The following is a 15112-nucleotide window of genomic DNA, read 5'->3' on the forward strand; positions in this document are numbered from 1 at the left end:
ACTTTACCACAAAGTTTTAGTTCGTAAATGGTCATGGTTTGTCACTTACGAGAACAAGGGTGATCTGTCTGTTTAAATGAAGATGACGAAAGGATTTCACTGTTGTTTGACCATTGGTTCAGAAATATTGACGTAAAATAGAACACTTTCATAACTATAATTTGACATTGCAACATCCCTAACATCATGTATGTCCCATTGTGCTGCTGGGCCTTGTTGATGTTTGTGCGTATCATTCCACTGCTATAACGCCAGTCTGCCCACAGTGTGTAACACTACTCTGTGATCTGCTGCACTGTGTAAATACATGTTCTCATCTTCTGCCTCCTCACGCTCTCCCAGCGTCGCTAACCTTCTCGTCTGACACCTCGCCCCTGTTTACGGCCGTGCCTTTGCTCCCAGCTCATCTTTTGTGGTGCGGTCGGCGCGGTGCCTGGAGGGGCCGGCGCTCTGGGACAGCTGCCTGCACAGAGGGGTCTCGCCGGGCTACTGGAGCGCAGGGATCAGGGGCTTTGGAGCAGCACCCTTTTAGCCCCTCCGTGTCCTCCCCTCAGGCCCCAGCCCACAGCCTAATCCCCCAGTGACACCCATATTTTCAGCTGGAACAGGAGCGCAGTGTGGGGCCGGCCTTGTTTCAGCCTGGCAGCGCTGATGGACACTAAAGCCATTACTCATGGCCAAGGCATGTCCACTATGTATTCTTAGCTCCTGTCTTTCTATCAGTCACTACACGGAGGTTGGAGGTCAAAAAATAAAGAGGTAACCAGTCTACAGGGCTGTCTGCACCAGCGCTGTTTACAGGGAGGGGGATATTTTAAACCTCCCATATTTACCCCGCTCTGCTCACTCAGCCGCCAGTTGGACGCACCGACAGGAGCACAACAGGAGCACAACAGGAGCAGAGCCTGCAGAAGAGGAGCACAGCTTTTTCAAACAGAGAGCCACATACAAGCAGGAGCCAATTACAAGCAGAAACCTCAGACCAGCAGGAGCCTCAGGCCAACAGCAGACGAGCACAGAGGGCACAGGGCTGAGGGCACAGGGCTGAGGGCACAGGGCTGAGGGGGCTGAGGGCACAGGGCACAGACTGTGGGGGGCCACAGGCAGCAGTCAGGCTGAGCTGACTGTACCCAGAGGAGGAGTGGCAGGAGCCGGCCAGGGCAGGTCCCAGGGCTGGCAGGGCTGGCCCTTCTGCTTCTCCACCTCCATTCCCTCTTTTCTACTCCCCCTCTCCTCCCCTGAACTGTGTGTAAACTGCTGTGCAGTGATGAGCTCACAGGCAGAGCCTGTCGACAGATCACCATTGCTGTTCAAATCTTCCACGTGAACTCTTGGGACTTTTTTATCTGACTGTTGCACTCACTGGCTGAGTGCTGCAGCAGAGGAACTTTTTTTTTTTCTGTGTTGTGTTTGTAAAGCGGAAACCTGGCGACGTTCTCTGTAGTACGGTGCAAGGACCAGCTGCCTTCACCCAGGATGAGCCGCTGGCTCAAATGCACCGCCATGCCTTTTGTATGTATGCTCTTGTATGTATGCTCTTGTGTGTATGCTCTTGTATGTATGCTCTTGTATGTATGCTCTTGTGTGTATGCTCTTGTATGTATGCTCTTGTGTGTATGCTCTTGTATGTATGCTCTTGTATGTATGCTCTTGTGTGTATGCTCTTGTGTGTATGCTCTTGTATGTATGCTCTTGTGTGGTATGCTCTTGTATGTATGCTCTTGTATGTATGCTCTTGTGTGTATGCTCTTGTAGTGTATGCTCTTGTATGTATGCTCTTGTATGTATGCTCTTGTATGTATGCTCTTGTACGTGTGCTCTTGTACGTGTGCTCTTGTATGTATGCTCTTGTGTGTATGCTCTTGTACGTGTGTTCTAGTATGTATGCTCTTGTACGTTTGCTCTTGTACGTGTGCTCTTGTACGTGTGCTCTTGTACGTGTGCTCTTGTACGTCTGCTCTTGTACGTCTGCTCTTGTACATACTTTCTCTGTTGTCTATAATGGCAGTGCTGTGAGATGCTGTTGCTGATGGTTACACATACTGAGGCATGTTTGAGCCTGCACATGTTATAGCGTAATGATGTACACAGATGCTTGTACTGTACCTTTAATGTGTGTACTGTATGTGTTTAATGTGTGTACTGTGTCATCCTTCAGAACACGGACTGGAACAAGTATGACGACCGGCTGATGAAGGCGGTGGAGCGGGCTGAGGTGGACAAGGTGTCTGCGGTGCTCGCCAAGAAGGGCATTATCCCCACCAAGCTGGATGTGGAGGGACGCTCTGCGTGAGTACCCCGCACAGTACCCCGCACAGTACCCCGCACAGTACCCCGCACAGTACCCGCACTGTACCACGCACTGTACCACGCACCCACGTACCCACGCACACCCCGCACAGTACCCCGCACAGTACCCCGCACAGTACCACGCACTGTACCACACATTGTACCACGCACTGCCCTGCCCCTGGAAGTGCATCTCCTTTACCCTATTGTTTCCATGCTCCATGTGGTCACGCCCTCTGATGCTGCTTATGTAGTGCAATTTCATTCCCACCCAGAGCCTTTAAATGTGAATTCCCTTCTGCTTAGATCATACACACTCTCTCCTTTTGTGAAATAAAAACCAGTCCCTACATGACCCTAATCCCACCCACACTTTGCACTGTGGGAGCATATCCACAATATCTAGACCACTATGCCATCATAAACGTTTGGACTGTTTACACAATGAGAAAAGACAGCCATAACATTACCAGCGCCTGTTATTCCCACAAAAGTAGAGTGTCCATGTGGCTGCAGCTCCCGGCGGTGGTGGGAGGGGTCACTGTGTGTGCTCTGACCACAGGCTGTTTATCTAGTCCCCACAGGAAATGACTCCACAGTCCATCAGATCAGGGGCTCGCTCGCTGACCAGCTGACGGTCATTACGGGGATTAGTGGACATTTTCAAGAGCCGTAGGGGGGCTGCTTTGCATGGTCGATGTCGCTTTAGGTTAATCTGTTTATCATGATGGATTATGGGAGGAGGCACTGGTTAGTGGTGGATGTTGACACTCTTCTTGTAATGATTTTATATTAGACAGTCAGGCGCCTGCATTTGAGGGGGCTGTAAGAGATATGGTCTTCTGTGGTGGGAACTCCCCATGTTGTCATCCAGACAAAAATGTAGATGAATCAGTGTTCTCCAGAAGTTCTAAATCATGTTAAACACACTGTGGCCTCTTCTTCATTGGGCTCATTGCTTTTGCTGGGTTTCAGATGACCTTAAAACATTATAGACTCATTATGAGTTAGTTGATCATGCCTTATGTGAAAGCTGCAGAGGCTGCACTGGCACTGACTGATGCAGGTGCTGGGTTTGGGAAGTGAACCATGGGCGGAGATCACGGGAGTGAGCTTTGTGTCTCTCCAAGTGTTCAGTGACGGGCTGTTGCCATGGCAATATCACTCACACAATGTATTTACAGAAAGTTGACTTGACTTCAGCTCTGCTGGACGTGTCATTAATACAGTTTGTGTACGTGTAATAACGTATACTCAATGAGACACTTTTGTGTATGCTGCTGTGTGATGCTAAATTGGCTGTCAAGAATCTGAAAGTTCTTAATGGTGAAGGTCCACCACCTGCTTGTCTTCATATTGTTATTGTTTAACCTGAAATGTTCCAGAGTATGGCATTCAGTGGTTTTATTCTATTGCAGCTGTTTGTATTTTTTAATGCAAATTAATAAATAACCCTAAGTACTATGAGATGGTCTCTTGGATTTAACCTGTCACTTGGCTGGCCGGAGTCAGTCTTTGCTCTTAAAGGGGCACTATGGAACTTTTCAGGCAAACAGAAAACAGCAGTTTGCACATTTGAAATGTGGCAGCGTGTGGACCTGTAGACTGTATGCTCTGAGCACTTGGCGCCTTAAAGGCACAGAGCACAGATGTTGTTGTTGAGCAGAGGGCTGCAGGTCACATGCTCCTCTTTGACAAATACATTGTTTCATGACTTTGGTATGTCCAGCCCATACCACAACAAGTATTTTCAGCATTGTGTGAAGTTCTCCCAACAGCACAGAACGCCAGAACCACACGCTCCAGCACGTGGTGACTGCCAACAGAGCCGCTCTGACATGGCCTGATTCATGCTGCTCTCATAATAAGGTGCTAGAATGTGTTTGGGTCAGATTCGGTTCCTCTGGTTCCTCTGAGCTCTGCACACAGGCTCCAGGACAGTTTGTTTTCAGGTGGAGGACACCACCTTCACAGCGCATTTATTGAACGAGGTCATGCCCAAAATAACTCTCGTTCTCTCTGTCATAAACACTCATTTTTTTTACCCTCCTCCTTTTTCTTTCTGTCCTCCCTCTCTCTGCCTTCTCGTTCTCTCTATATATCTCTGTGTTTCTGTTTATTTCTCTCTCCCTTTCTCTCTCTCTCTCCCTCTCCTCTCTGTCTTCCTCCCTCTCACTCCCTCCCTCTCCCTCTCCATCCCCTCACGTGAGTACAGTTCAGTAGGCCACAGAGCAGCTGCCCTGTGTCTGGGGCACCCCGTGCCCACTGCCAGGGGAATGCCAAATCTCCTGTTGTAATGGCCGTCCTCAGCGGGGCACTAATTACACGCTGTAGTCTGGTTTGTGTAATGCAGAGGAGCCGGGATTAGCCTCACTGTGTTTGGGGACAAGGGGGTTAGTTCTATCTCTCTCACAGCTGTGGAAGTAGCATTAGCTCTGAGTTGGCATCACCACAGAGGCCTTTACTTAGAACAGTGTTTGTTGTTTACTTTTCTTGGTCATTTTAGGATGTAAGATCACTTATGATATGTCAACTTCTTTGTCCTTTTATGATTGTATTGCACAATAATCCAGGTTTCCTGTCTGGTCCTTGGCTGTTTGACTCACCACAGAATGCAGTCAGCACAGGTCAGGGATGGGATGGGTCAGGGAGAGACATTTGACCCTGGGCTCTGGATCAGGGATGGCCAGAGCTGTGTGATAAAATTTGTGTGGTTTTGTCTCTGTTTCTTTGTCATAAAAGTGTTGCAATAATCATCAGTGGTCACCATAGCACCTCCAGACTACAGGAAAAAAGCTGTACTATTACTGCTGCTGCTACTACTGCTACTACTACTACTACTGCTACTATGTCAATGTTTTGTAATAACAAACTACTTTACTGCAACAGATGTTTCAACATGGAACATATTCATAATATTACTGTAGTTATGTGTTTTCATATCCATCACAGGTTAAACTGTCAGCGTTTTGAATAATTATTGTCATATTATCTTGAGTTTAGTCCCATGCCTGCTCCTGTCGAGCGCCTGCTGCACCTGTGTGAGGAGACTGGACTAAGTAAATGCATAGCACATGGTAGTTCATGACTTTTGTAATGGCACAGAGGAGAAGGTCCCTGGAACAGAAGGTTGGCCGTTCAGTCTTCACTACTGGCTGCAAATAATCTGTTGTCCTTGGACAAAAAACACTTAACCTTTCTTGCTGCTAATGTCTCTGTGCACTCTGCACTTTAAGACAGTGCTATAAATACATAGTTTTGTCACAGTTTTCATATTTGGATGACACATATTGTGTCGTTCATGTGATGCTGTGGCTGTGCAGGCTGACGTGGCTCTGACATTATGATGGAGGAGTAGTTGTGCCTCTCAGAGCCACTTGTCCCTCTGCTGGGTTTAAAATAGCAGCAGGATCCTGTGTGTCAACCTGAAGGGCCACGCAGCAGGTGTGAGGAGCCACTGACAGAGTGAAATGTGCTCTTCTCCTGCATTAGGTGTTCCACACAGGACTCCACACAGGACTCCACACAGGCCTCCACACAGACCTCACACCTCCGCACAGACCTCCACACCTCCACACAGACCTCCACACAGACCTCCGCACAGACCTCCACACAGACCTCCAGACTCCACAGCTCCACACCTCCACACAGTCCACACTCCACACGTCCACGCTCCACACCTCCACAGTTTTCCAACAAGTCCACACTGTTTATAATAGTTTGTTTTGTTAATCTAGACTATCAGACACTATTACAGTTCACATTTTGCAACCATTTGTGTCCAGGTCATTGTTCTGTTGCCTCTTCACACTCTCCTGCCTCAGCCTGTACACATTCAGTCTAGTCAGTCTTTCTCCTCCTCTGTGCTCGGCTACATACACTTGTACTTGGAAGTAGTGTGAGGGGGTGGGCTGTGTGACTGCCTGTCTGCTCCTGATCCTGGGAGGTCAGGACCCCTCGGCGCCCCCCGGAGGAGCACCTTCTCCTGGCCATCAACACGGCTTTTAATACCCCGGCGCTGCGGAGGTGTCAGCCGCTCTGTCTCCTTGGCAGATAGCTCCGGCTGGGCATAAGCAGGTTCATGTGACCACACGCTAGATAGATTTACAGCCCCACCACCCCCACCACCACTCAATACACACACACTCACACACTCACACACTCACACACTCACACACACACACTCACACACTCACACACTCACACACTCACACACACACACACTCACACACTCACACACTCACACACACACACTCACACACTCACACACTCACACACACACACTCACACACTCACACACTCACACACTCACACACTCACACACTCACACACACACACTCACACACACACTCACACACTCACACACACACACACACTCACACACGCACACACGCACACACGCACACACACACACACACTCACACACTCACACACACTCACACACTCACACACTCACACACACACACACACTCACACACTCACACACTCACACACACACACACTCACACACACACACACACACACACACACTCACACACACACACACACACACACTCACACACACACACACACTCACACACACACACACACACACACACACCCCATACCCCCCTGACCCCCAGACCCTCCTGCTTTGCTCTTGGCTCCAGCTTTGGGTGCTGGAGCCATCAGAGGAGGGAGACGAAAGCTACTGTTTCCAGCCAAAGTGATGATTAAAGACACGTTGGCAAGTGTGGTCTTCAAACCACTGCTCAATTAAGATGGCAGCTCCATCTGTGTGCAGGGAAATACAGGAGTGGAAATGAACTAAGTAAAAGTACTCTATAATGTATAAGTATCTGTACTAAGAAACGGTATGTTACTCTGTATCTAGCTTCATCGACACTTCTAAAGTACGGTCACTTGCATCCATGGAAGCATGTTACATGTTATGTTACAATGACCCCTTTAACGCAGGTCTGTTGTCATGACGTTTACTGCGACATCAGCTCTCACTGGGCACTAGGGCTGGCGCCGTTAGGGAATTTGTCCTGCGGTGCAGTGTAGCAGCTCAACACCTCGGTATGCGGTGATACCACCCCCCCTCCCCCACCCTCAGGAGTTACAATATTTCCAGCAGCACTGAAAACTCTGATGATGTTCTTGTTGCGCAGATGTACATGTACCTTGGTTGTTGTACGGATATAGTGTGTGCTCCCAAAAGGGAGAAGTCAAATTTGGCTTTTGAACAAGTGCCGCTGCATCTCTCCAGCTCTCAGTGTGGCAGGTCGGGTCAGAGTCCTGCACCAGGTCGGGTCAGAGTCCTGCACCAGGTCGGGTCAGAGTCCTGCACCAGGTCGGGTCAGAGTCCTGCACCAGGTCGGGTCAGAGTCCTGCACCAGGTCGGGTCAGAGTCCTGCACCAGGTCGGGTCAGAGTCCTGCACCAGGTCGGGTAGCCATGGACCTAAGAGAGAGAGAACCCCGAGCACACAGAGCTGGGTGTCCGCAAATCGCTATCGGGCGACGGCCGCACTTACCTCCGTGCGTTGTGAAGTTCTGCCCTGGTCCTTTCGCCTCTGGTCACCCAACGGCCTATGCAGCAGCCCCTTAGTCCTGGGTTAGTCCTGGGTTAGTCCTGGGTTAGTGCTGGGTTAGTGCTGGGTTAGTGCTGGGTTAGTGCTTGGTTAGTGCTGGGTTAGTCCTGGGTTAGTCCTGGGTTAGTCCTGGGTTAGTCCTGGGTTAGTCCTGGGTTAGTCCTGGGTTAGTCCTGGGTTAGTGCTAGGTTAGTGCTGGGTTAGTCCTGGGTTAGTCCTGGGTTAGTCCTGGGTTAGTCCTGGGTTAGTGCTGGGTACTGGCACTGGCAGTAACGGGTGGAATGTTAACGGATCCAGGCGGGTGCAGGTCTGGGTCGGGTCACGTTGGTCACATGTGGTGATTGCCGTGGGCCTCTTAGTAACGTGGTGATTCATTTTTGCGTTTATCTCGACAGCCCTACTGGGCACCACAGTTTTCTAATGTTTCTTTTAAGTCTTTTTAGATCAATATTGTGATATTAAAATGTGCAAATGATAACAGAATAAAGCACGGGTGTCATGGATTAGAACTGTAGAGCAGACACAAGCACAATACGACTTCTTTAAGTGAGATTATGTAGTGATAAGACTAGAATGTCACTGACACAGTAACAAATACAGCATACTTCAGTGAAAATAGCCTGTTAGTTTGTACAAAGTGTCATGTTGAGTCATTCTACTTTAAACCAGACATGATTTGTGGAGACTGTTCACCCATAATTACTGAACAGTGTTTCTCTGTGCATCAGAAGGTCGCAGGTTGAAATGAGGCCCACCCACTTCTGAGCTAATGATTTCTCCAGACACTCTGGCTCTCCCTCACATTCACTCCTCCTCATGTTTGACACCATAACAGCTTTTACCTTTCAAAGTGCTGCGTCATGTAGCAGAGGCCAACTATGTCCAGACTCTACTGCTCTACTGATACAAGCAGCCGTCACTATGGTTACATGCACAGAGCTCTGATCTAATTTATGTCAGTGTTGCTTTTATTTCTTTTCATAGGCTCAGCAATCAGAGATATGAACCATAAAGCAACAATCAAGAAATCTGCAATCTGACACTTAAAGATCTCATATTACTCAAAATTGACTCGTGAGTTTTAAGCCATGTTAGAGTGTTGTTACCTGTCAAAAACATAACCACATTTGTGTTTGTTTGATTCACACATGTTTGGAGATGTAGACAGATTAATAATGCAGGATTAGTCAAAGCTCAGAATGCTCTGTTCCTCTGTCCCTGTTGTGATGTCATGATGTGATAGTTTTCAGGTTAACAACTATCCTTTACCTTTAGTTCAGTAGAGATTGGCAATTCCATGGCTGAAATCATCCAAATGATTCTAGTGAAGGTGTGTGTGTTAAATATGTAAGAATGAAACAAAACACAACTCGAGGTCTGTTTGTGATGAGCAAACAACATTATAATGTAGATCAGAAAATAACAGAATGTGGGCCTTTTAAACAGTGAATTCCACTGGAATTCTGCCCTGTCCTCCAGCTCAGTTTACACCAGAGGGGTTCTAGAATGTTGTGTCACGTGAACCACAAGAGCATTCGCCTCACGGATATGTCTTCACAAACTATGAACCTTTACTCAGAAACAGACATTAAAACTCAGATTTTCTCTCTTCCTCATCTCATAGGTTTCACTTGGCGGCCACCAGGGGGCATCTAGACTGCCTGAACCTCATCCTGGGACACAATGTGGATATCACAGCCACCGACGCCACAGGTGAGTCCAGCCCCCTCCCCTTATCCCCACACCTGTGGTGTCTGCATGTGAGTGTGTGTGCAACAGTGGAGTGTTTTGTAATAAATAGATGCATCAGCAAAGTACAGGTGAGTAAAAGTGTAATTATTGTATTAAGAGTACAGTTATTTGAAAATTACACTTTCAATATACAGTATCCACCCGAACACACATTTTTGGTGCAATGTGCAAGCTTGATGAAATTGTTTTTAGCAAATATTCTAAATCACAACCCTCCATATATTTTAATCACTTTCATTCATTCAAGATGATGATGTTGCTAATTTAAAAGTGCCGCTCCCTAAACGCTTTAAACTACGTGATACCGATACTGTCATGTCATTTGTCAGATGGGTTGGATGACAAACACACACAAGCTTCCCCTGTCACAGCTCAGACCGCTCACACACTGGCACCGCCCATGTCGAAGTCACTCCTGATGTACAAACTCCTCATTCTCCACACTATGGTTCTCCGCTCAAATATAGCGTGTATTTATAAAAACACAGCTATAAAATAAATACTTTATTTAAGATGAAAACTGGGGAAAGGTAGCTTCCTTTTGCATCTGGAAGGAAACACCACCAGTGTTTTTATTTCAGTTAAAGAACTGTTTCATTATGCACCTTTAATCAGAAAGAATGTCAGCCATAAAAATACAGACAGATCCTTTCCACGCAGATTCATTAATAAATAGCAAACACTTTTCTCAACTCTATAACTTCAAATAACTGCTGAAACTGAAAAGACTGCATCACCTCTCAGCAGCACTCACTGTCCTAATAAGTGTCCTGTTAGCAAAGCCTGGATAGATCATGTCTGCTCTGTGTCTACATTCTGATGTGATCCTGTGAAAGAAACCACTCCACAATCCACAACAAGCAGCCCTCAAATTACCAATATCTACTGAAAGGTTGCATGGAGGATTATTATTTTTTTGTTTCAAATTGTCAATGAAAGTTTAAAATACTATTACAGAGATGCAGCAGCCTTGTAATTATGATGACCAAAAAAAAAAAAAAAAAGAATGAAAATCTATCAGCTGTGGACGTAGTGAGAGCAGATAAACATCAGCCAATAGAAAACAAGACTACCTCATTTTCTATTGGCTGTTAGGTCGTCAATCAAACTCCCTACGTTTCTAGTGTAACTGAGTCGTCGGCGCGCGGGGATTACATGGTTTATGCAGCGGTTCTTAGAGGCTTTTTCAAACCGTCGCTTCCTCGCAGTTTGCATAGTTTGCAAGTTTGTTGCGATGGCGGACGAGAATCGATGACCAGTTCGCCGCAAAAGAAAAGCCGTTTTTGAGGTCGCTGAAAGACAAAGAGAAGGGGAAAAAGAGCAAAGACAAACTGAGGTGATTCTTGGAGATCTCTTCCAGCGATTGCGCGAATGAAGCAGACGAAGGGTCTAAAAACTGACGCGTCGGTCGCTAAATTATTTCTAGACAGGTCACTTCAACAGTAATTCTGAACACGCACTGGATGTAAACGTGATTTCTAGAGTAAAGAGGCGGGAGGAGGTGTTTCTAGTGAGGGAGCTGTTTAGGAGGCAGGTGGTGTCACGCATGCACAACATTTGAAAAAGGACTGTCGCTGTACCTCTCTTCCCTTAAAAAATCCTCTATACAACCTTGAACTAAAGGAAGCTGTTAACTTAAACTACTGCTCTATGACATCACAAGGTGGAACAGAGCATTTGGAGCTTTGGAGATGTAGACAGACTAGCTTTACTGACATAAACCCAACTCCAGGTATGTTTCTCAGGAGGTAATAACATTCAAGTCAATTGAGCATAATATAGGACCTTTGAATCTAATTTTATAGAGAAGAATTTGTCTATGGTTGTTGTTGTTGTCCTATTTCAGTATTCAGCGTTCTTTTAGTGCATTATAAAAATCTATGGACTGAGTTCAAATTCTGTCTAGTGCATTTTAGGGTCTTTAAAACTAAGTAGTCCTTAGCCCTGATATATTCTATACTACAACAGAGTATGGTATGGATTTGTAAATGCTCCATAATCGACTCTGTACAATGTAAGACTGGCAGAAGTAAGGCTGTTTATGTGCACTCATTCTCTCACCACATTCATCCACTGAGAAGCATTCAGGTGCTTGAGTTGTGTTACCCAAGAACACAATGACAATGGCTATTAGTGTTTTTTCTTTATTTCTTTATTATTATTATTTTTTATTTATTTATTTTTAGCAGATGGTTTAAAATGATATATCTGCTTAGCCTTTCACAAACTGTGAGCAGACACAATGGCAATGATCCTAATTTGCGTGGCCAGACCTCCTTGTCAAAGCCTGATCTGGTCAGATCTCTGGAGCTCAGCAGGACCAGGCCTGGTCAGGACTTTGATGGAAGATCACTGGAAAATCAGAGGCTACAGTGGGGTCTATGAGTGTCAGTTGGAGGGACAGATAGTGCAGATTGGCAGACCGCTTCCCCCAGCCTCAGGAGCTAATAACATTCAAGTCCATTTAGCTGTGGCTACTGTAGTATCTTATCACCACCATGTATGGAATGAATGAATGACTAATGCACCAAATTGTAAAGCCACTTTGAGTGTCTGGAAAAGCCCTGTATAAGACAACTGTCTCCTCCTTTTCACTCTGTACACTTGTGTCCAGACTCTACTGCTCTACTGAAACAAGCACACAGCTCAGTTACATGCACAGAGCTCTGATCTAATTTATGTCAGTGTTGCTTTTATTTCTTTTCATAGGCTCAGTAATCAGAGATATGAACCATAAAGCAACAATCAAGAAATCTGCAATCTGACACTTAAAGATCTCATATTACTCAAAATCGACTTGTGAGTTTAAACCATGTTAGAGTGTTGTTACCTGTCAAAAACATAACCACATTTGTGTTTGTTTGATTCACACATGTTTGGAGATGTAGACAGATTAATAATGCAGGATTAGTCAAAGCTCAGAATGCTCTGTTCCTCTGTCCCTGTTGTGATGTCATGATGTGATAGTTTTCAGGTTAACAACTATCCTTTACCTTTAGTTCAGTAGAGATTGGCAATTCCATGGCTGAAATCATCCAAATGATTCTAGTGAAGGTGTGTGGAGTTTAAAAATACAGTAGAGCACTTCATGTATTACCACATGACATCACAAGGTGATAACAACAATGTTTCTTCTGTCTTCTACTACTACTACTACTACTACTACTACTACTACTACTACTACTACTACTACTACTACTACTACTACTACTACTACTACTACTACTCCTACTCCTACTCCTACTCCTACTCCTACTACTACTACTACTACTACTACTAACTACTACTCCTACTCCTACTCCTACTCCTACTACTACTACTACTACTACTACTACTACTACTACTACTACTCCTACTCCTACTACTACTCTACTCCTACTCCTACTACTACTACTACTACTACTACTACTACTACTACTACTACTACTACTACTACTACTCTACTACTACTACTACTACTACTACTCCTACTCCTACTCCTACTACTACTACTACTACTACTACTACTACTACTACTACTACTACTACTACTACTACTACTACTACTACTACTACTACTACTACTCCTACTCCTACTCCTACTACTACTACTACTACTACTACTACTACTATTACTTCTACTATTACTACTACTATTACTACTACTACTGCTACTATTACTACTACTATTACTACTACTACTACTATTACTACTACTATTACTACTACTATTACTACTACTACTACTAATACTTTATTATTATTATTATTATTATTATTATTATTATTATCATCATTATTAATTTATTCTTAAACCCATGGAAAGACCTACTGTGTCTCTAAGGAACCTTCATGAATGAACATCATATTCATGTCCATCACTGTGTCTTTTCTCACTCTAATGTAAAGCCCTGTTCTGTTTCTGACAGGTAAAAATGCTCTTCACCTGGCCTCGAGGAACGGACACTCCCTGTGTGTGCAGAAGCTGCTGCAGGTCAGTCTGGCTCCATCATGTGTGAAAATGAGGTTCACCATTATCAGTGTGTACACTTCAAAACCAATAACAGTCCACGGATGGAAGAAAAGATGTTGTTTTTTTACTTTGGAAAAACAGATACAAAAGTACTTTCATGTGGGAACTAGTGTCATGCTCTTGTATTTCTATTGTAACTCACTAGAAGTTTTTGTTGTTGTTGTTGTTGTTTTTTCCTCTGCCCACTGGCCTCTGCATCAGACAGAGCAGCAGCTGGATGCCCCTTCCCCGCTGCCTTCAAGCCCGTCCCTCAGTGTAGGATTTCCCAGCCCCCCTCCCCCCTGCGTTTGACACCAGATCAGCCGGCTAATTTCTTTCGCTGTTGCCAGAGAGAGTGTTTTTTTTTAGAGGGGCTCGCCAGGGGCCAAACCTCCCCAGCAACATGAGGCCCCTGTTAGCACCGCCTCCCACAGTGTCCAGAGCAGGGCCACCGTGAGCCCACTGTAAATACACACAGTCCTCTCGCCTCAGCTGACCTACATCGCTTTGGATAGTTTTCAAGAGTTTCTGTATCGATGCAAAAGTATCTCAACATACGTGAAACTTTGCTGGTTGAGTATTTGTCTTCTGTCTCTATGGAGATGTTATTGCTTTGCCTAGAATGTACCAAAACATGTCTTTTTCCAGGAAGACGAGCAGATTACAGTTGTCAAAACTACAGAAAATCTGACACTAAGTAATATAAAAGAAAGTACTACTATTTAATGTTGAAAATGTAAACAGAAAATGTGTTCTGAAAAACAAAGCTAGTTCATTTTAAACAGTTTACAGTGGCCCAAAATGATTCCTGACTTTTGCATTCTAAGAATCCTATTCTCCACTTTGAGATGAGATGAGTGGTTTTCACAACTCTCAGAGAGTTTTGCTATGATGGTAATGCTAACAACAACTAGCATGCATACACACACTTCCAGATTAGATCAATAAACTATAAATGGACAATAAAACACTTTATAATTAGATGCAGACAGTACACAGTGGACTTATTTTGACCTCAAGAGCTGCTTCTACAGTAGATCTGGACTGGGGAATGACATTGTGTTCACAAAATCAGTTACATGCCCTTTAATGCCATAGTGTGGGACATCACAGACAAATATTTAATTGTTCTGTAGTGGCTTGATTTGGCAAAAAAAAAGAAAAGAAAAAAAGTGTAGTACGTGTAGCTGTCTGTGTGTCTGTGTCAGTCCCAGTTTGTGCATCAGATGTGTCTTTGCAGATGAGTGAGTTCCAATGAAAATACAAGAGCACTGAAGCTGAAGAGCTGCTTGTATATTTAAACAACATGAAAAGTTCAACAAATTCTTATAGAGTGTGATGTTGTAATGTTTCAAACTGCCTTTAGTTTAAATCTCTAAATGTGTTTGTTCTGTAATTCTTATTTTAGTCTTTTTGCTCATTCTTCTTGACTGAATTAGTGTTGTCACGTCACTAGACTAACATTTCAAACTTGATTTCGATACTAAAGAAAATACTTAATACTCA

General features: G+C 44.9%; 1 protein-coding gene across 1 annotated transcript in view; it reads left to right on the forward strand.

Annotated features, from left to right (window-relative positions):
• The window catches only part of uacab (uveal autoantigen with coiled-coil domains and ankyrin repeats b), a 78441-nt gene that overhangs the window by 39203 nt on the left and 24126 nt on the right, over nt 1-15112 (forward strand). Inside the window, 3 exon segments of the mRNA XM_055154474.1 lie at nt 2159-2289; nt 9488-9576; nt 13524-13588. Coding sequence (XP_055010449.1) covers nt 2159-2289; nt 9488-9576; nt 13524-13588 — 285 coding nt within the window.

The sequence above is a fragment of the Boleophthalmus pectinirostris genome, unplaced genomic scaffold, assembly GCF_026225935.1.
Source record: "Boleophthalmus pectinirostris isolate CB_2022bp ecotype Guang Dong unplaced genomic scaffold, ASM2622593v1 HiC_scaffold_19, whole genome shotgun sequence".
Lineage (NCBI taxonomy): Eukaryota > Metazoa > Chordata > Actinopteri > Gobiiformes > Gobiidae > Boleophthalmus > Boleophthalmus pectinirostris.